The sequence below is a fragment of the Erythrolamprus reginae genome, chromosome 2, assembly GCF_031021105.1.
Source record: "Erythrolamprus reginae isolate rEryReg1 chromosome 2, rEryReg1.hap1, whole genome shotgun sequence".
NCBI lineage: Eukaryota > Metazoa > Chordata > Lepidosauria > Squamata > Dipsadidae > Erythrolamprus > Erythrolamprus reginae.
Window position 1 is genome coordinate 170,867,061 of NC_091951.1, and position 22,692 is coordinate 170,889,752.

The window sequence follows — 22,692 nt, forward strand, 5'->3', positions numbered from 1 at the left end:
GAATCAACAGTGGCTCCCAAGTGGGTCAGCCTAGTGGTGGGCGACAGTGGCTCTTTTCCAAATTTACCAAGAACCCGTGGTTTCTGAGGGCATTGTTACCTGGACGACTTGCGACGCCTGGTGCCTGGACGATGACTGAATGAGGATATCGTCCAGGTAACATTGGACACACACAGGAATCAATCTCAAATGAGCGGTCAGCACCACCAGCGCCTTGGTGACTGAGGTGCTGAGAAGAGGCCAAATAGAAGGGCCCTATACTCGTAATGGGAACCTGCATAACAGAAACATAAATATTTCTGATGGGAAGGCCAAATGGGAATGTGCAGGTAGGTTTCGGTGAGATTGATTGAAGCAAGGAGGTGCCCTTTCCGTATGCCTCTTAAGACTGAGTGAAGCGTATGCATTTTCAACCTCTTATATACAACATAGAGATTTAGACACTTCAAATCAAGAATAGCTCTCCACCCACCCGAGGATTTGGGGACCATAAACAAGATGGAATTAAACCCCTGCCCCTGCTGGTCCTCAGGCACCTGCAGAACGGCTCAAATATCCGCATCCATGAGCTCTCATTTGTCAGGGATGGAAGACACAGCGCATTGAATGAAAAATCCCGGGGGGGGGGGGGGGGGAGATGAATTCTAGGGAGAGCCCCGAATATACGGTCTCCCTAACCCATGCAGCAGAAGTAATGTCCTCCCACCCATTAGTGAAGAGGGCAAGGTGACCCCTAATGGGAAGATCGAGGGATGGATCACTTAGCACGGCGGAAGGGGCAACCTCCTGCACCTAGTAAGGGCCGCCTGAATTGTCTGCCCTTACTGCCCTTGTCCTGACCCTGTCATTGTCTGGACCCATACAGGGTCTGGAACATCCCAAACCCTGAACCCTGATCTGAGGCACGGAAGTAGCACCTGTTGTAAGGAGAGGGACAAAGGAACTCTTACAGATGAGGGATGGGAGGACCTTTCTTTTGTCCCGCGACTCAATTAATACAGGATCCAAGGCATCCCTAAACAGATGTTGGTCATTCAAAGGGGGTGAACACCAGTCTCCACTTATGGTATGTGTCTGCCAGCCAACCGTGCTGCCAGTGCATCCTCCTGGCCACTACAGTGGCCGCCATAGCTCTTGCTGCAAAGCGGGCCGACTGGAGAGTAGCATCTGGTCCTGGTTGGCCCTCCTATCTGACACAGGAGATGCTCCTAAAGTTGCTGCAGCCATTACAACAACATGCGGGAGAAGTGGCAGTTGACGTTGCTGTGGGTGGGCCCTCTCTCTAGAAGAGGGTGACCTGCCCACGGCCAAGGAGGCCTCCTAAACAGGGGCCATTGGCATGTTATACAGGTTCTTGGCAGACCGGCTTTTGTGCTTGCCATTGCCGATGTCTGCCATTCCTCGGCTACAGCAAAATATGGCAGAGTGATAATTCCAAAACTGCTTGAGTGATAGAAATGGGCACAGTCCTATCACAAAATGGCCTTGATTACCCTCAATGGGTCAGGATGGGCCCAAAATGGCCACTGCCCTGTTCAAAATTGCCACTGGAATGAGTGTGCTGACCAGGTCAATGTAAAATGGCCACTGGTGAAGTGAAGATGGCTGCCGCCCCATAGAATGGCCTCACCTCACGGAGTGACGAACTGAAATTGGCAAATGAAAGTGACGAACTGATCATTTTTTCTTTGATCACATATGTTGCTGAATGCACATGATGCAGGCTAGCTTAATTTAGAAGCTTTCCTCCTTTGCGAGGCCGACAATTAGCAGAGTCTGGCAGCAAAATAGACCACCGAAATACAGACAGCAAGCACTGGCTTGAGGGAGTGAAGCCCCTATGATGGAGGGTAGATGACAACGGCCTGCTCAAGCGTGATAGCTTCTGTGGCGAAAGCCCAAGCCAAGTGATAATGGAGCGCATTGGTCACGAGTGCGACCACTGCAGTGGCAGTCTAGCCCGATCAAAGACAGTTAGAAATGCCATCTGGCCAGGCCAATATGCTTCACACAGAGCTGAAGAAAGAGAGCAGCAAACACTTGAGGCTGAAATTGGAAGGGAAAACCCCTCTCTGTTGAGCAATGGCCATTGGCTCAAGGCACAGCTGGTGGGAAGAACCGAAGCCCTTGCTGCGCTTCACCCAATGACTTTGATGAAGTCAAGTCAGCTGGGGAGAACTCACTGTGCAGAACTCAATGACCTATGGTAGAAAAAACCTCCGAAAATGGGAGTGGTAAAACATGCGTTCTATTTAGGCCGAGGACTGAGTCAAAGAGGGGGAATTAAGGCAGGACGATGAAAAAACATTTGACAAACTCAGTCCTCATTGGCTGAAGGGACAGTGTCATCCATTCTTGGAGGTTAGTGCCACCTACTACGGAGAAGAGATTGTACAACTATTTGTCTGAAACAGTTTAGGGTTTCTTGCCTGAGCAGGGAGTTGAACTAGAAGAGGGGTCGGCAAACTGTGACTCGTGAGCCACATGTGGCTCTTTGGCTCCTTGAGTGTGTATCTTCCGCAGAAGTCGAGTTTCCAGCACTGCCCAAGTGTCTCCATTTTGTTTTCAGCTTTTTTTTTTAAATTTGACCTTTGTGCTTTTTAAATTACAAAAATGACAAATGACAAAATAGGCTGAGAATATCAGAAGAAAAGTCATATGGGGGAAGCGACGGAGAGATTCTCCCTTCTCAACCCCACAATCCAACCTGATCTCTGCCCTTCATAGGACAACTGGAGCTCACTGGGAGACAGTGACCAGGTTGGTGTTGTAATTCCATCTGGTGGAGATGCTTTCGAGGGAACAGTTTCTCCGGTAGTTATAACTGGCCCCTTCCTCAATCTTGTTGCAATCAGGAGGCATCAGGGAGGCTTCCAAAGTGAATGCCACCCCAACGCAGATCGTAGGGAAAAAACCCACCCCAGGAGGTATCTTTGGCAGGAGATACAGATCTCTCCCTCCAAGCATCAGATTATAAACGCCCCCTCTCCTTTCAGACCCTCCCCACGCTTAGCTCGAAGGAGAAAAACTGGAAGCCTGCTCTGCCCGCCTTTCAGCAAAGACTTTGAAACTGTTAAGTGTTATTCCCGGCACCAGCAGCAGCAAATCACCCGCTGAATAGGACAGCCCCTTGCCTTGCCCAAGTCCCCTCATAGGAAGGGGGGTGAAGGGGAAAAAAAGCAACATCTCGCAATTTCAGGAAAAGGGGAAAACCGAAGACTATGCTCAGGAGGGAAGCAGTAGAAGCTTAATGGGCAATTGGAGGAGTTCAAGGAAAAACCAAAGACTGCAAACCGAAACTCCTGGTTTGAGGCCTGTGTCTCAGCCAGCAAATGCAGGGTGCCTTCTATTCCTCCTCAAATTCCCAGACCCCCACCCCTTTCACCTGTGAATACACTGCCTTGCCCTAAATCCTCTTCATAGCCTTGTGGGTCATGTTGGATGGGTGTCAACAGACTCAAATTCAACCCGGATAAGACGGAGTGGCTGTGGGTTCTGCCTCCCAGGGGACAATTCCACCTGTCCGTCCATAACCCTGGGGGGGGGGGGAGAGAATTATTGACCCCCTCAGAGAGGGTCCGCAACTTGGGCGTCCTCCTCGATCCACAGCTCACATTAGAGAACCATCTTTCAGCTGTGGCAAGGGGGACGTTTGCCCAGGTTCGCCCTGGTGCACCAGTTGCGGCCCTATCTGGACCGGGACTCACTGCTCACAGTCACTCATGCCCTCATCACCTTGAGGTTTGACTACTGTAACGCTCTCTACATGGGGATACCTTTGAAAAGTGTTGGGAACTTCAGATCGTGCAGAAGTGCAGCTGCGAGAGCAATCATGAGCTTTCCCTAGGTATGCCATGTTACACCAACACTCCGCAGTCTGCATTGGTTGCTGATCAGTTTCCGGTCACAATTCAAAGTGTTCGTTATGACCTATAAAGCCCTTCATGGCATTGGACCAGAATATCTCCGGGACCGCCTTCTGCCGCACGAATCCCAGCGACCGGTTTAGGTCCCACAGAGTTGGCCTTCTCCGGGTACCATCGACTAAACAATGTCGTTTGGCAGGACCCAGGAGAAGAGCCTTCTCTGTTGCAACCCCGACCCTCTGGAACCAGCTCCCCCCAGAGATTAGAACTGCCCCCACCCTCCTTGCCTTTCGTAAACTCCTTGAAACCCACCTCTGCCATCAGGCATGGGGAATTGAGACATCCCCCCCCACCCCCGGCCCTATACAGTTTATGCATGGTATGTTTGTTGTGTATGTTTGCTTTTAATAATGGGGTTTTTAGTGTTTTTAAATTATTAGATTTGTCGTACATTGTTTTATTGTTGCTGTGAGCCGCCCCGAGTCTACGGAGAGGAGCGGCATACAAATCTAATAAATAAATAAATAAATAGATAAATAAATAGTGTTTTTTTAAAAACCCACAAGACTGGACCCTTAGGGTGAAAAAAAAGCAATAGGGAGAAGTTGGCACTTGTGCCTCTATGGCCAGTAAATTATCTACAAGTGGTGTAGGGAACATTGTTTAAGAATCCACGTGGATCTACACACACCCCATTAACTGCAGTGAGAAAAAGGTTTTGTGATTCCCAGTTCTCTGTCCTAATGACTAGCTGGGTAAGCGTTGCTAGGGGGTCATGTGACTGGGTGGAAGTGAGTGATGTCAAGTTGGCCACGCCCACCCAAGTTTAGTGGCTCTTGGTGTTGTTTTTTTTTAATGTGGGGAAACGGTCCAAATGGCTCTTCAAGAGTTTTTGCTGACCCCTGGACTAGAAGCCCTCCAAGGTCCCTTCCAAATTCTGTTATTCTATTCTATTCTACGTATAAGAGACATGACTGAGGATTAGATTATTCATTTCAGAGGAGCATATCCTTATTTCTTGTTTCTTTGAATTAAACTACAGGTGTACTCTTCAACTCATAAGCATATGTTTAATGACCTATCAAAATTACAATGATGGGAACATACAACTGGTCCTCACGTTAGAATTGCTTACAATATCCCTGAAATCACATGATCAACATTCAGACAACTAGCAACTGGCATGTATTTACAATAATATCGTAATGGGGTCATGTGATCATTTACTTACTTACTTTATTTATTTATTTATTTATTTTTATTTTATTGGATTTGTATGCCGCCCCTCTCCGAAGACTCGGGGCGGCTAACAGCAATAATAAGACAGCATATAATAATATTCCAATACTAAAAACAATTAAAAACCCATTATAATAACCAAACAGACATACAGACATACCATGCATAAAATTGTAACGGCCTAGGGGGAAAGAGTATCTCAGTTCCCCATTCCTGGCGGCAGAGGTGGGTTTTAAGTAGCTTACAAAAGGCAAGGAGGGTGGGGGGCAATTCTAATCTCTGGGGGGAGTTGGTTCCAGAGAGCTGCGGCCGCCACAGAGAAGGCTCTTCCCCTGGGTCCCGCCAAGCGGCATTGTTTAGTTGACGGGACCCGGAGAAGACCCACTCTGTGGGACTTATTTACTTAGACTTCTATGTCGCCCAATCCCAAAGGACTCCGGGTGGTTTACAACAATATAAAAATACAAGAACAATTAAAAAGAAGTCAAATATATGAATCTAACTATAAAATACAGATTAATACCTACACTAAATAAGCAATCAACATGCATACACAACATTCATACAATTTGGGCATGATTAGCAACCTTCCCAGGGGAGGCTTCTGACAAGCAGAGCAAAGGCGGGAAGCCAGATTTGCTTAAACTACTACATGATTTGCTGAAGAACAATGGCAATTTGCTTAGCAACCATGCATGACTCACATAATGACTGGTCTGCTTTGTGACAGCTATTGACAAATACGGCCACACGTTAAGGACTGCCTGTACTGATGGTACATGAGACTGCATTCTGTGTGTCCCCTTTAACAAAGCGTCTGCAAAGCCCTGTCCTTGGCCACAAGCAGTTAGAAAAGAACACTCCCTCCCTCCCTCAGGACAGACCTGTGCAATCCCTGAGATGACAGCTTTGTTCACAAGGCTCAGCCACGACCCTTCTGCCCGTACGACTCCAGCTGACCACACCACGCACCAATGATGAGCCCAGAAGTGCCCTGGAAAAGAAAGGCAAATAAAATGATAGGTCAATGCGAAGATTAACCTTTATTTATTTATTTATTTATTTATTTGTTTGTTTGTTTGTTTATTAAATTTATTTATTACATTTGTATGCCGCCCCTCTCCGCAGACTCGGGGCGGCTCACAACAGCAACAGAAAACAATATATAATACAAATTCAATAATTAGAAAGCTAAAAACCCATAATTTTAAAAAAACATGCACACAACATACCATACATAAACAGTATAGGCCTGGGGAAGATATTTCAGTTCCCCCATGCCTGACGGCAGAGGTGGGTTTTAAGGAGTTTGCGGAAGGCAAGGAGGGTGGGGGCAGTTCTAATCTCTGGGGGGAGTTGATTCCAGAGGGCTGGGGCCGCCACAGAGAAGGCTCTTCCCCTGGGACCTGCCAAACGACATTGTTTAGTCGACGGGACCCGGAGAAGACCCACTCTGTGGGACCTAATCGGTCGCTGGGATTCGTGCGGCAGAAAGCGGTCCCGGAGATATTCTGATAATTAAGAAGTTCAGCCTAGGAGAGGGACCTACGGTTGGCTACACACCTCCATACAGGAATTATTGTTTTGGGTCCCTAATGATTCTGAAGCAGCTGCTATTCCCAAACCTCTTTGACAAAACTATTGACATGAACACAGGTGAGAGGAGAAATTTAGAAATAGTTCTGTGAAAGTACTGAAAGTTTGGTGGTGGACATGGGAAAGAAGGCTCCTGGGACTGAGTATATGCTGGCAAACGTCCGGTTTTTTAGATATGATTCCAAGTTCATTATTTGCCACCTGAGTCCAGTATGGAGGCCTTGGATTCTATTTAAATGGAAGCCAATCCTATCAGACTTCCTTCTCCTTACCTATTTTGTTTTATTTATTTATTTATTTAGTCATGTACATATTGGTAGTATACAAAGAAATCATATTGTTTATATACATGATATTGGTATTATCATGTATTATCGAGTCTACGGAGAGGGGTGGCATACAAATCCAATAAATTAATTAATTAATTAATAAGAGAGAAAGTTAGGACAGGGATGGTAGGCACAGTGGTGCACTTATGCACACCCCTTACTGACCTTTTAGGAATCGGGAGAGGTCAACAGTGGATAGTCTAAGGGTAAAGTTTTGGGGGTTAGGTGATGATACTACAAAGTCTGGTAGTGAGTTCCATGCATGAACTACTTGGTTACTACTTTTGGAGGTTTACCTTAACTCACACACACACAAACACACACATGTGATGAGAAGGAGGAGGAGGAGGGAGGGAGGGAGCAAGGGAAAGAAGAAGAGAGGGAGAAAATAAAAGTTAAGGAGCTGCAAGAACTACCATTCCATTTTACTGATAGCATTCTACACGTAGAGACAGAATGGACCTTTCAATGGATCATAAGGCACCTTGTGTGTTTGTTTGTTTGTTTGCTTGTTTGTTTATTAGATTTGTATGCCGCCCCTCTCCGTAGACTCGGGGCGGCTCACAACACAATAAAACAGTTCATGGCAAATCTAATAATTTACTATTTAAAATATTTAAAAAACCAGTGTTCAGTGTTACAACTGAACTGCTTCAAAATTAAGGTAAAAAAAACCCAGGCTTCCCTTCATGGGAGCTTCCGCACCCCTACCACTCACCTGTTGGCTCAAACACATCCCTTGCTGACACACTGTCCCCAAAGCCAATCAGGGTGAGGTCATCGTTTCCAGCTTCTGTAGAGGCAGGCTGCTTCCCTTCTGGCAAATCATAAAGGTCCGCTGTCCAGCCAGGTGCAGGATCAAATCGCAGCAGTTCTCGCTGTCCGTGCAAGCTCCACTTGCTGCAGTTACAGAACGCACAGCGTTTGGGTGGGAGGCTGAGGGAGGCAGGCAGAGAAAAAAAGGAGAAATCTCTCATCACTGAGAAGGAATGAAAACCTCTCTCCGATTCCATAAGCAACCGAAACACCAAGCCATCCAGATCAAAAGTATCTATGGGATCCCACCAACCCCCATAACACATAAACACTCCAGGCTTCTATTATCCCTGGTTACAGCCTTGAATAACTTTGGTACTCTCAGAGTTTCATGGCTTTCTTGCAGGCGTTTCATTATGTCTGCAAAAAAATCCCCCACCAGGCTCAGAGAGCACCAAGAACCCCACAGTTCAACCTTGAACTCAAAACGTCCTCTGCTAACAGAATCATATACACTGGTACCTCGGTACTCGAATGCTTTGGTTCTCGTACATTTCGGATAACGAACAAAATTTTCGGCAAAAATTTGCTTCGGTATCTGAACAAAAATTCGGATACCAAACAGCCAGAGAAAATTTTGTTCATTATCCGAAATGTTACCGCCGGGGGCTGCTGCAATCCCAGCAGCTTCAGTGGGCTGAGGAGCTCTCTAAGAGCTCCAAGCTGCAGGAAGGGTGGGGGCTGCTGCAATCCCAGCAGCTTCAGGGGGCTCCTTTCTTCATTGCTTCCTCTTATTACCTGTAACAACAGTGCCAGGAACGTCACGTGATGAAGGGAAGCTGCCGGAGCCATCTCAGCAGTTGCCGCCGCTCCAGCAGCTTCCCTTCATTACGTGACGTTCCCGGCACTGTTGCTCCTTGAAAGGAAGCAGCCACCGGGAAGGAAAAAGTTTTTGCAGCTGCTTACAGGTAATAAGAGGAAGCAATGAAGAAAGGAGCCCCCCGAAGCTGCCGGGATTGTAGCAGCCCCCACCCTTCCTGCAGCTTGGAGTACCGAATTTATTTATCCCATTGGAAATAAAGAAAATAGATTTAATTGGTTCCCAACGAGTTAACAGGGGCTGGGAACCAATTAAATCCATTTCCATTATTTCCTATGGGATAAATAAATTCGGTACTCGACCAAATCGGTTCTCGACCACACTTCTGGAACGAATTGTGGTCGAGTACCGAGGTACCACTGTATATCGTGCTTCACGTTTAGTGCTGTAGCGCTTGCAAACCTCAGGCTGAACCTCTGGCATTCATCCAGGCTAATCTACCTCCTAGGTTCAGACTTAATCAATGAGCCCAAACTACACTGCATGGTTTTTAAACAACTTCTCACCTGCAAGTCTGGAGCAATTCCTCTTTAGCATCCGCTGTGTCCAATGCTTCTCTCACAAGGCCTTCTTCTGGCGGCTTCAGGGGGTCAGCTTCCACACTGCCCTGCTCTTCTGAGGACACAATGCCATCTGCTGCTGCTGCTGCAAGAGGACACATCTGTTAAAGACTCTGGGGTGGCACCTGGGGTATAAGACTCACGCTTTCTGCCACGTTGCTTTCTCTGAGGATCCCAAAGCATATGGGGAATCCTCCTCCCAATCACCAAGTTCAGTATCTATTTCAATGTATCTTGACAAATAATGATGGGCATTCCCTTATTTCAGGGCTCAGTTTCATTGAAGGCTGCATCACGGTTCTGGGTGACCTCAGGGGGAGGGGGTACGGGATAGGCGTGGCCAGTTTGACCTCACTTGTGTCAGGGGCAGCTGTGGCAGCCCGAGTGCCCTGCCAGCGAAAACAGAGCTTGGAAGGGCTTTCTGTGGCTCTCACACACTCCATTTTCAGCTGTGGCCCTCACACAACCCTCTGCCAGGGGTCCCCCTGAGCTCCATTTCTGCTGGCTGATTCTTCGCTGTTTACAAGGCAGCCTTGCGGACCAGGTCTAAGCATCATGTGGGCTGGATGCAGCCCATGGGCCTTGAGGTTGACACCCCTGCCTTAGTTCCAAGCTAGGAACCCAGTGTCTGAAAGTGGGGGATCTGCAGCAAATTACCCACATGAGGTATCAGGATGCGAGACAGACTGAGTGACACATTAGAAAAGGAACAAGGTAACTCAAAATACTATCAAATATGGAATGACTTTTATAGATGGTTGAATAAAATAGGCGTTGATTGCTTACCTGAACGCCTCTTCTCGTACGGTGAGCGGGTACAGCAGTCACATGGGTTGCTCATGTCCAATCCGGTGGAACTGAGCCTAGTATTAAAAAAGCTTGCCGGATCCGCCCCTTCCCCAGAATTCGCGAATCCATAGACTAGGCTCAGTTGTGAAGCTCTGTAGTGTTCAACTCTCATTGTTAGAGGAAGAAAGATATAGAAAGGTAAAGAAGACACATACAAGGGCGGGAAGTGACTGCTGTACCCGCTCACCGTACGAGAAGAGGCGTTCAGGTAAGCAATCAACGCCTATTCTCCGTACTGAAGGAGCGGGTCCAGCAGTCACATGGGACATACCCAATAGATGGTCCCTAGGGTGGGATTAGCTTGCTATCGTGTGAGATAACGGATTGGAGTACCCTTCTGCCGAAGGCAGCGTCCGCTGAAGCGTAAGAATCAATCTTGTAGTGCCTGATGAAGGAATTTGGCGAGGCCCAAGTGGCTGCTTTGCAGACCTCCTCCAACGGGGCTTGAGTCGCCCAAGCGGCCGAGGTGGCTGCGCTCCTGGTGGAATGCGCTGTGATGTTCCTTGGAACTGAGAGGGAGGCCGACTCATAGGCCTTAGATATAGTCCCTCTGATCCAACGGCCTATTACTGTTGAAGACACTTTGGCCCCCATGACTCTGGGATGATAGGCTACAAAAAGTGCTTCTGACCTCCGAAAGGGTCCTGTGCGTTGGATATAGATTCTCAGCGCTCTGGTGAGATCCAGGGTGTGCCATCTAATTGCCAAGGGATGGTCTCGTTGGAGGCAGAAGGAAGGTAGGACAATATCCTGAGATCTGTGGAACATGGAACTGACCTTGGGTAAGAAGGTGGGGTCCAGTCGCAAGACTACCTTGTCCTGATGGAATTGGCAAAGGTCCTGCCTGATTGAGAGGGCAGCCAGCTCCGAAATGCGTCGAGCAGAGGTAATAGCCACCAGGAATGCTACCTTAAAGGATAGGTACCTGAGGGACGCCGATTTTAGGGGTTCGTATGGTGCCTGCGTGAGGGAATGGAGAACCCGTGGCAAATCCCATGATGGGTACCTGTGGACCTTGGAAGGTCTGAGGTTGGCTATGCCCTTGAGGAATTCCTGAACTTCAGGGAAGGATCGGAGAGGCTGTCTGCGGGGACCTCCTAGGACAGATGAAATGGCTGCCAGATGACGCCGGAGGGTGCTGGTGGAAAGTCCTTTATGGAAGCCTTGCATAAGGAAGGAAATTATTCTGTGTATGGGGATGCACAGAGGGGAGAGACCTTCCTGTAGACACCACTGGTGAAACTTGGACCACGTGTGGTCGTAGATTCGATTGGTCGAACCCCTTCTGGCCTTTAAAATGACCTCCACTGAATCGGGGTCATGACCACGCAGCTCTAAATCTCTCCTGATAACAGCCAGGCGGTGAGGTGGAACCACTCCGGGTCTGGATGGAAGGAGGCCCCCTGCCGCAGCATATCCCCCGAAACGGGGAGTCGCCAAGGGTCCTGGACGGACAGCTGTTGGAGATCCGCGAACCAGGGCCGGCGGGGCCAGAGAGGGGCGATTAGGATTACTCGGGCCCTCTCGGTGAGGACCTTGTGAATCACGTCCGGGAGGATTGGAATTGGAGGAAATGCGTAGAGTAGGCCTGGAGGCCATGGACTCCGGAGGGCATTGATTGCTTCCGCTCCCGGGGATGGAAATCTGGAATAGAAGCGAGGGAGTTGGGCGTTCGCATTGGTCGCGAAGAGATCCAGAATTGGTAGGCCGAATCTGAGGGTGATTTGATGGAACAGGTCTTGATGGAGGTTCCACTCTCCTGGGTCTATCGTTGCCCGGGATAGCCAATCCGCCTGGACGTTGAGACTCCCCGAGATGTGATCGGCTAGGAGCGACTGGAGATGTTTTTCCGCCCAAAGGCCCAGCTTGAGGGCCTCCCTCATGAGAGCCTTGGATCTCGTGCCCCCCTGTCTGCAAATGTGGCTTTTCGTGGCAATGTTGTCGGTGAGAATGAGAACGTGCCGGTTGGGAATGCGAGGAGAGAAATGCTTCAGAGCCAGGGAAACGGCTCTTAACTCTAGCCAATTGATTGGCCTGGAAGCTTCCTCCGGGGACCACGTGCCCTGGGCTATCATCCCCTGGGCGTGGGCGCCCCATCCCGATAGACTGGCATCTGTGGTGATGACAAATTGATCCGGGCACCTGAACGGGGATCCTCTGTCCATGGCCGGAGACTTCCACCACTTGAAGGATCTGCGAACACTCAGTGGGATGACAATGCGTCGATTTGAGTTGCTGTGCCCTGATCTCTGAAAAGGTAACAGGAGCCACTGGAGTTCCCTAGCATGAAGGCGAGCCCAGGGAATGATGCCTATGCATGACACCATCTTTCCCAAAAGGGAAGATAGAGTGACTATGGAAACTGAAGAATTAGATAAAATGTTAGAAATTAACTCCACTATACTGAGTTTTCTCTCGGGAGAGAGAAAAAACCTGGGAGGATTCTGAATCAATAATGGATCCCAGGTGAGAAATGGATGTGGAGGGTTGGAGGTGGCTCTTATCAAAGTTGATGGAAAATCCATGGTCCTGAAGGACTGACATGGTGACAGAAAGGTCTGTTTTCACTTTCTCTAGGGAGTTCCCATGAATTAAAATATCATCAAGATAACCTAAAATGTGGATGGGAAACGCCCTGATATAGGCCGCCAGGGACCCCAAGAGCTTTGTAAAGACCCGAGGGGCCGAGGAAAGGCCAAATGGCATCGCCCTATACTGGAAATGCCTGCCTTGAAAGGAAAAACGTAAAAATTTTCTGTGGCATTTGGCTATAGGAATGTGAAGGTAGGCCTCAGTGAGGTCTAAGGAGACCATGAAATCTCCCGAGTGAATGGCGGCCAAAATAGAAGACAAGGAGTGCATCTTAAACTTCCTATATTTGATGAATAAATTTAGTTTCTTTAAATCCAAAATAGCTCTCCAACCTCCGGAGGACTTTGGAACCATAAATAGGATGGAGTAAAAACCTAGGCCCTTCTGACCGGAAGGGACCGGTTGAATGGCTCTGATGGACAATAGATGAGAAATGGCCTCCTCCATACGGTTACAATCTGAGGAAGACCTGGGAGAAGGGCAGGAAATAAAACGTTTAGGGGGAGGAGAAATAAATTCTAAAAGAAGGCCTGTTTGAACAGTGTCAATGACCCAAGGGTCCTTGGAGGTGAGACGCCAATTAGAGGCGAAATGAGCTAGGCGACCCCCTATGGGAATAGAGGTAGGATTACCATCTAGGTTTTTTTGAAGCCCTGTTAGAGGAAGCTCCCCTTTGGAAGCGAAAACCTCTACCCCTGGAGTTCCTACCTTGGGAACGAAAGCGGGGGGAATACTGACCTGGAGATCTCTGGTAGGAAGCCGCTTGATCTTGCTGGCGCCCTGGGCGACGAAAGGACTGCGTTTTGGTAGCCTTTTTTGTGGTTGGACCCAAAACTTTCTTCTTGTCCGTGGTTTCCGTGAGGAGTGGATCCAGAAGATCACCGAAGAGAAGGTCGCGCTTTAAGGGACCCTGGGATAACTGCCACTTTTGGCGAACTCCCGCTTGCCAAGGGCGAATCCATAGGAGTCTTCTTGCCGTAGTAGAAGCTGCAATAGACTTAGCAGAAAATCTAGTAGATTGCAAGGTGGCATCAGCCACGTACTGGGCAGCTGCAAAAACCTTGTTGAAGTCTTGTTGACCTCTCAAGTCATCGGGAGGAATATGCTGTTGAAGTTGGCGAAGCCACAGCAGCATGGCTCTGGAGAAAAAGGAAGCCGCTGCAGAGCTTTTAGTGGCCCAGGAATCAGCGGTGAATCCTCTTTTGAGCATTTGCTCAATGCGCTTGTCCTCTGGGCGGAGGACTTCCTCCGCCTCGCCTGGCACAGCCGCTGCCGAGTTAAGAATCTTGACAGGTTCATCCGGTTTGGGAAAGGATAGAAGCTCTTCATAGGAAGAGGAAAGTTTGTACAACTTTCTGTCCTTGGTGGAGGGATTAAGGCCAGAGGCTGGAAATTCCCACTGTTTGAGTAAAGCATCTTTAAACAACTTAGGCATAGGAATTACCTCGTTATCCTCCTGTTCCTCTGTGAAGTAAGGTAAATTCTCCTCCGGGGGATCAGTGGAAGTGGAGGCTTGTTTCTCCTGGGCCGCTAATCCCGTAGAAATTCTAGCTTTGAGGAGGAGAGATTTGAATAATTGAGAAGAAAAAATAGTAATAGGAGGAGGAACCTTTATTTGGGATTCCTCATCATCTGATAGGCCTTGAAAGGCATCCTCATCATCCTCTATATCCTCATATTCATCCTGGGAGGAATCTGAATCATCCTGAATAGGAGCTCTGACCGCTGGGGGAGAACCCAAGGGGCGGGAGGAGCGAGAAGGAGGAAGAGGTAAGGGAAGCTCATTGATGGTGGAGAGTTTGGCATCAATGGCTTTGGACAACACAGCAAAAATAGACTGGAACTCAGGAGGTAAACTGGAAATGTCAGCAGAAATGGCAGAAGAATCCCTAAAGGCCTGGGAGGATCCTGGCTGGGGGGAATCTTCAATAATATCTGGTTCCTCTGGACCTATGCCCCATAGGTTAGGTTGGGGTCTGTCTAGGTTTGGCTCATCCAGAGATAACACAGGGACCCCAGAAGGAGGCAGACTAGAAGCCTCTGGGGGGTCTTGACTACTGATTACTTGGGCCTGCACTTTCAAACGTTTTGCTGATTTGTCATGGATTTTTTGTAGGGCTAGGTCCCTTCTCTTCTCGGCCCTGGTGACCTTGGTCGAGGGGCGGGCCCCTGGAGAAGAGGAGGAAGAGGCCTGGGGGATACTAGTAATCTCATCGCCTGTAGGCCTGGCCTCTCTGGGACCTTTAGTTGTGCCTCTCTTGGGAAAAGTAGCCATAGTCTGACAATTAACAGAAGACAAGGCTGAGCCAATAACTGAATAATAAGGAGAAGAATTTCAAGGACTTCCCAAGAGGAATGGATCCTGCTTCGAGGCCTCGAAGCTGCTGAAACTTGAGGACAATCTGGGCAAACCCAGAGTTCGTGCCCCCAAACCCAGCGGGGCCAGCCTCCCTAAACTTTATAATTAAGTAAACCAAGGCACTCTGGTTGGAGGCTTAGCCGGTGGAGAATTTAGCCTGGGACCCCCAAGGCCCGCTCCGGGATCCACGCGGTGGACTGAGGCCTACACGGCTGGCAGGGGGCCAACACGAGAGGCCTAGATTTAAAAAGGGCGCGAAGGCCTTCGCGCCGAAAAAAATCGCTCCGTAAAATTTCTTAAAGGGGAAGCGATCGACTAAGTCCAGGAGACTAGAAGGCGTCTCACTCCGCAGGAGGTATTTCTTAAGCCCTTAAATATTTTTGTATACAATAAATAATCAATAATTCAATAGATAAATACTTGCACCAGGACCTCCAGGCCAAAGGATTAGAAGAATCCACAAGCGGCCGCAGGAATCGTAACCGGCAAAACCGCCGGGGGAAAACGAAACCGCAACTTCTCCCAAGGAAAAAAGCCTAGCCGCTTTTTTTCTTTTTTTCTTTTAAACGGCTGGCGCAATTAGTGCAAGTAAATAATTAAAGACAATAAATCTTACTACTTTTTGAAGGAAAAGATCGAAGGGAAGGTGTTAGAATGTTGAACGAGCTATCACAATACAACCGCAGGATATGCGAACTGAGCGAATTCTGGGGAAGGGGCGGATCCGGCAAGCTTTTTTAATACTAGGCTCAGTTCCACCGGATTGGACATGAGCAACCCATGTGACTGCTGGACCCGCTCCTTCAGTACGGAGAAGAATAAATACTAGTAGTGCTGCGTGACAATAAACGTTACAAATAAACACAAACAACTTAAGAATTAAACTTTAATACAGTGATCCCTCGATTTTCGCGATCTCGTTCTTCGCGAAACGCTATATCGCAATTTTTCCCACCCGATGACGTCACTCTCTTCCTTCCTTTCTCATCTTTCTTTCTCTCTCTCTTTCTCTATCTTGCTTCTTCCTCTCTCACACTCTCTTCCTCCCTCTCTCATCTCTTTCTTTCCTTCTCTCTCTTTCTCTATCTCTCCCCCTCTTGCTGGCGGGCGGCGGGCGGGCGGGCGAGCGGGGGCATCAGCGAGGAAGACCCAGGGAAGGTTCCTTCGGCCGCCCAGCAGCTATTCTGCTCGGCAGCGCGGTGCCGAATCGGGGTTTCCCCTTTGCGTGGGCGGCGGGGAAATCCCGATCTTCGTCTGCTCGCTGCTGCTGCGCTACCGAGCAGATCAGCTGCTGGGCGGCCGAAGGAACCTTCCCTGGGTCTTCCCCGCCGCCCACGCAAACTCCACCATCTGCGCATGCGCGGCCATGAAAAAAAGGGCACGCATGCGCAGATGGTGTTTTTACTTCCGCAACCCTACATCGCGAAAAATCGATTATCGCGAGGGGTCTCGGAACGGAACCCTCGCGATAATCGAGGGATCACTGTATAACTCTTTTCTATGTTTAGTTAATGGAATATAAGATTTCAAATAGTAAAACAAAAACCAAAGAATGTAATATTGCATACTATATACTATTGACCACTGGTTACAATACCGCTAAGAATTAGATTAAGGAGGCTGTCAATTAAGGAGATACATTACATACTCGTCTTTTAATTTTTTGTCTGTACTGTAAGTAATGTACTGTAAGTAATGTACTGTAAGGTGTAAATGTTTATCTGTGCAATTGTTTATATGTAAATAAAAATCATTTAAAAAGAAAAAAGAAAAAGAAAAGGAACAAAAAGCCATTCCACCACACTGGAAGTTCTTTGCGGCCTCTTTTTCTTCTCTAAATTGCAAAAGACTACATGGGGACCACACGCTCACATTTGTAAAATGCAAAGAAATAAAAAAGTCTTCAGTTATCTCTTCATGAGGAAAGGACGTGAGTTCTACCATTCCTGCCCAATCACGAACATGGAATAAAATACACCTTCACAAATTATTTCAACAGAATATTGGAACCATCCCATAAGGACGGTTACAGGTAGCAGGCAGAGCTATATCGAAGGGCATGCGAGACTTTGTCATGTTTCAGCTCCAGAGCGCATGCGCACGCTGGCCAGCTGATTTTCAGCCTTGGGAAAAGCCATTTCATCTTCCGGACACTTCAGGGAAACTTCCCTAAAGCCCCGGAGGCAAAAAATAATCCCCCAATGGACAAACTGGAAGTTTGGAAAAATGTACTTCTGGTTTGCTGTTGTGTTATTTTTTGCACACTGAAGGGTTCAGGGAAGCTTCCTGAAGCCCTGGAGTAAAAAAACAGCACAATGGGCAAACCGGAAGTGCATTTTCTACACTTCCGGTTTGCCGTTGTGCTGTTTTTCACATTCCAGAGGGTTCAGGGAAGCTTCTTAAAGCCCTGAAGTTCAATAAACAGCACAATGGGCAAACCGGAAGTACGTTTTCTACACTTCCAGTTCGCCGTTGTGCCATTTTTCACATTCCAGAGGGTTCAGGGAAGCTTCCTGAAGCCCGGGAATGCAAAAAATAGCACAAAGGGCAAACCAGGAGTGCATTTTCCGAACTTCCAATTTGCCCATTTGGGGCATCCTTTTTTTTCACCTACCAGGCTTCACAAAGGCCTGTGCGCATCCCTGGGGGGCAGTGGGGGGGTGGGAATGTACACACATGCTAGCACACTCACACACACACCTTTTGGCACGCAAACCAAAAAAGGTTCACCATCACTGCTGTAAGGCCTTTCCCAGCCAGACAGCTAGGCGTCTGAATGTGTTGGGGACTGCAGCTCTTAGTGTTGTCATACGGTCTCCATGTTTTGTAGACAACTGTGGGCCTTACAGTCCCAACATAGCCAGAAATCACTAGGCTGGGAGGAGGTGTCACGAGATGAAAAACCAAAACTACTCCTTTTCTAGCTAGGGAAATTAGATCACAGAATCAGCAACATACAGTATCATGTTCCTATTCCGTTCGGTCCTATTTTCATAAAAGCCCATTTCTTTCTCAAAGTGGAAAACTTAAGCCTTTCTGTAAGTCAAGACCCCCGCTACCCTCAGGAAGAATTCTCTTAGCAGGCCAATAGGAAGCCCTGACGTCTGCACAAAGCTTTGCTTGAAAATGAGGAGAAAGTGACTTAGATCAAAGGGCTACTTTTCACAGGCTTGGAACATCTAAACCTTTTGACATTTTACATTTGAAAGAGAACAATCATCCCTGAAAACTCTTAACATGAAAAGCACACTTCTGTTAAAGTAGACATAGGCAATCTCAAACTCATATACACAACTCAACCAACCTAACACCCTGGTTTGACACTACTGGCGTCTCCAAGAACATTTTGCTGGATATCCAGCAGCAAATTATCAAATAAAACTATATTTCTGGAATTTCCTGGTGGATATTAAGAGAGAAATAAAGTATGCTAAACTTCTGATAAGCTGAATGCCCCTTGGGAAAAACAACAGGTAGTAAATTGCCTAAACGAACCTGTCCCTATACAAAAGCATATTAACAATCTAATCATCAGGTCTGGAGATAAAACAAGTGAATTCTATTCAGGACAGTCAAATAATTTGAGAATAACTATTAATCTTGCAGTTTGAGGGTAAAGCATACATCATTTTCAACTGTCACTCTTTTCAGTATTGCAGCATAAATTTGAAAAATGTTCGGAAACTTCAGATTGTGCAGAATGCAGCTGCAAGAGCAATCATGGGCTTTCCCAAATATGCCCATGTTACACCAACACTCCGCAGTCTGCATTGGTTGCCGATCAGTTTCCGATCACAATTCAAAGTGTTGGTTATGACCTATAAAGCACCAGACCAGATTACCTATGGCACCAGACCAGATTATCTCAGGGACCGCCTTCTGCTGCACGAATCCCAGCGACCAGTTAGGTCCCACAGAGTGGATCTTCTCCAGGTCCCGTCAACTAAAGAATGTCGCTTGGCGGGACCCAGGGGAAGAGCCTTCTCTGTGGCGGCCCCGGCCCTCTGGAACCAACTTCCCCCAAAGATTAGAATTGCCCCCACCCTCCTTGCCTTTCGTAAGCTGCTTAAAACCCATCTCTGCTGTCAGGCATGGGGGAATTGAGACCCTCTTCCCCCTAGGCCTTTACAATTCTATGCATGGTATGTATGTATGTTTGGTTTTTTTATATTAATGGGTTTTTAATTGTTTCTAACATCAGAATACTATTGTACACTCCTTTATTGTTGCTGTTAGCCGCCCTGAGTCTCCAGAGAGGGGCGGCATACAAATCCAATAAATAAATAAAATAAATAAAAATAAATAAATAAAGCAAGTTGTTTTCTTCTTCAGCCTAAAATATGTCCCACCACCCTGTCATCTCCCAACTATTTGGTTATGCTAGAAAGTGGATTAACTGTAGTCCGAGAGATATGTAAGTGCACCCTCTTCATAAGCACAAAATTGTTGGGTGACCAAAGAGTGAGCTCAAGTATTAATCAGAGCAAAATAGTCATTTCTATTGGACAGCAAATCCTGGCCCTATAACCTACCCCCTAAACTAGCCTGTGGTCCTCAGGTATGATACAAGCTACTGCCTTTTTGCCAGCATCAAATAACATTTCTGACTAGCCACTCTGGGTGTAATTTGGAGGGGGTGTCATTTGTTCTGTAACTGCAGCTTGCATGTTTTCTAAATACTACTGTCCACCCACCTTCATGCTGCGTGACGTAATATATCTGCCTTAAAACTGCTTACCAACAGAAAAGACTATAATGGGCATACCTACCTGGTGTACCAGAGCATTCGTCCTCACCAGGTGGTTTCTGATCATCCATCCTGTCCCAAAGAGACCTAGAAAACAGAGAAAATAGCTCATTTCACTTTTTTCCACCAGTTCCATTAAGAAGCTGCTCTAATTTATGCTACATACTTTGTGTTGCTATTGGATGGAGCGTTAATGGAGCAAGGTGGATGTTTCAAATCATTTTTCCTTATACCGTGTCAATCGCTGAGCGCTGTTTAGTTGCATTAAGGGGTAAGTATGATAAATACATTCATATAATAAGACTATGTTAACACAGGCGCATGAGGATGTCAGGCACTTTTAAAGTCACTTGTTTTCCATAATCTAGTCGACTGCCTGAATAAGGAAGTAAGGATACGAAACAAATATTGGCATGAGCATGAGCATTCCTTGGCCTGGTCTTGTTAGTTGGGATAACTACAACCCCTTGTACTGGCATGCTTGGTTGCCATGTTCAGGAATTGCAGTCTCACACATCTAGAGGGTATCGGATAGGGGATGTCCAGGCAACAGCATAAGTAGTGTAACAAAGATCAATCTTTGCCAACAGACCTGGGGCCACTAAGACCAACATTTAACCTCGGCTGACAAATGGATTTATATGTTTGATTGGTTCAACTGATTTTTTTAAAAAATTGAGGGTTTAGTATATTTTCAGACTTAAATTTCTTTATGTTATGTATTCATTTTTTGTGTGAGCTGCCCTGAGTCCAATGAATAGAATGGCATAGAAATGTAATAAATGAATGAATGAATATCACTGACCTCTCTGTTACTGAAAATCCTGATCAATGATATCCAAACATGTTTGTGAGCACATTATCAAAAACAGTACCGATTCCCAGGACTTTTAGAAGGGGTTCCCCACACACACATAATAATTCAAAAGGGGTAAACGTCTGTTCTGAATCAAAGAGCAATTGGACCAGAATTGCCTGGGATTAAGAACTCTGTTAAGAGAATGTTCTCGTTTCCATAATTAAGGCTTTCCCCATTATGCAGCTAGAGTGGATAAAAATGGCGGACTACAAACTCAGTACAGATAGAGCCCGACTTACAACAGTTAGTTTAGTGACCGTTCAAAGTTACAAGGGCATTGACAAAAGTGACCTTTGACCATTTTTCACACTTAGGACTGTTGCAGCTTCCCAAGTGGTCATGCGATTGAGGTTCAAGATGTTTGACAACTGGTTCATATTTATGACGGTTGCAGAGTCCCGGGATTATGCAATCACCTTTTGTGACCTTCTGACAAGCAAAGTCAATGGGAAAGCCAGGTTCACTTAACAACAGTGTGATCCATTTGCCGAATGTGGCAAGAAAACCTGTAAAATGGGGCAACACCCACTTCCCAAATTTCCCACTTAGCAACATAAACTTGGGACTATCTTTATAATTATTCTATCCTGACCAACCTAAACATTAAGAAAATACACCCCCATGTCTTAAACCTTACTTATGGCAACTCTTAATTTCAAACATTAATATAGAAAGAAAAATGCAATCACAGTTTAGTACCAAGCAGCCATGTCCAACCTGAGCATTCTTCAGTTGAAGCCCACACATCTGAAGGGTGATATAAAGGTTAGCATATCCCCAGCACAAGTCAAATCTTTATGCAATTAAATGTATTTTTGAATTTAGGGTTAAATTCTAAGGGTTATGATAGTTATGATAGTTCCACAGAAGTAATAGTGTGCTGAGATAGTTATTGCTTTTTTTAAAAAAAAGTTAAATGTAATTGTAGGGCGTTGTAATAAGCGTGAACACAAGTATCCCCTGTACGTAACACAGCATATTTATTTTGATATTATTGCTACTGGATGTCAAGTGCAAATGAAAACTTGTAACCTCTCCTTTCAATATTACAACTTTTGGTCTTTTAAAAATGCATTATAAAATCAAATGCAAATCAAATATTTTAAAAAGTGCTACACGGGAGAAATCTCGGGCTCAAAGGTTTGTCAGTGGCATGGAGGAATATCTTTATATTGTCTTTGAGGATAAGATTCTCCATCCACTCAAGAATTGGCTACAGGCAACAAATATGAAGGAAAAAACGCAACAACTGTTTTTTTAAAAACATACTAAAAAAAATCTAGGAATTTTCCCTAACAGCAGTAGGTAATAACGGCCTTAAGGAAAGAAGAGAAAGCAGCCTAGCTAAAAGGCTTCTGAATGTAATTTATTGTAACTAGGTTTCTCAGGTGGACCATATTTAATAATAATATAGTATTACAGTAATCCTAATAGAATATGTTTGTCTTTGCCTTACAACATCTTCAGCTTTTAGAAGAATGAGATAAATCCAAATACAGTGGTACCTCTACTTAAGAACTTAATTGTTCCGTGACCAGGTTCTTAAATAGAAAAGTTTGTAAGTAGAAGCAATTTTTCCCATAGGAATCAATGTAAAAGCAAATAATGTGTGCAAACCCATTAGGAAAGAAATAAAAGCTCAGAATCTGGATGGGAGGAGGAGGAAGAAGAAGAGAAGGAGGAGAGTCGCTGCTGAAGGAAGAAGGTGAGGTGAGGGGAAGCAAAAGAATCCAAAACTTTAAGGCTTTAAAAAAAAAAAGAGGGACTCTGAAGCGGCAAGGAGGAGCAAACACCTCCAATACACCCAGTGTGAGGCTGCCTCCCATACACTGCCTCCCATACGTTGACTGCTGCTGCTCCTGCTGCCTCTTCCTTCCCATGCTGAAGGGCTACCCTCTCCTCTCGCTCACTCACTCGCTTTGTAGCTGGCGCCTTTCCTTTGCTGTGGTGACTCCTCGGCTGACCAGAGCGAAGGGAGCGTTTCTTTTCTCTGGGCGCTGGCAGAGATTTATTCCCTGTCCAAGCGCCCAGAGAAAGAAAAATGCTTCATTCACTCTGGA

The 22,692-nt window shown here is 46.5% G+C and overlaps 1 protein-coding gene across 1 annotated transcript in view; it reads right to left on the reverse strand.

The window, feature by feature from the left end:
* Positions 1–22,692, reverse strand: part of KMT2D (lysine methyltransferase 2D) — a 145,736-nt gene that overhangs the window by 100,567 nt on the left and 22,477 nt on the right. Inside the window, 4 exon segments of the mRNA XM_070740448.1 lie at positions 5,990–6,099; positions 7,749–7,966; positions 9,173–9,311; positions 19,796–19,860. Coding sequence (XP_070596549.1) covers positions 5,990–6,099; positions 7,749–7,966; positions 9,173–9,311; positions 19,796–19,844 — 516 coding nt within the window. The 5' untranslated portion in view covers positions 19,845–19,860.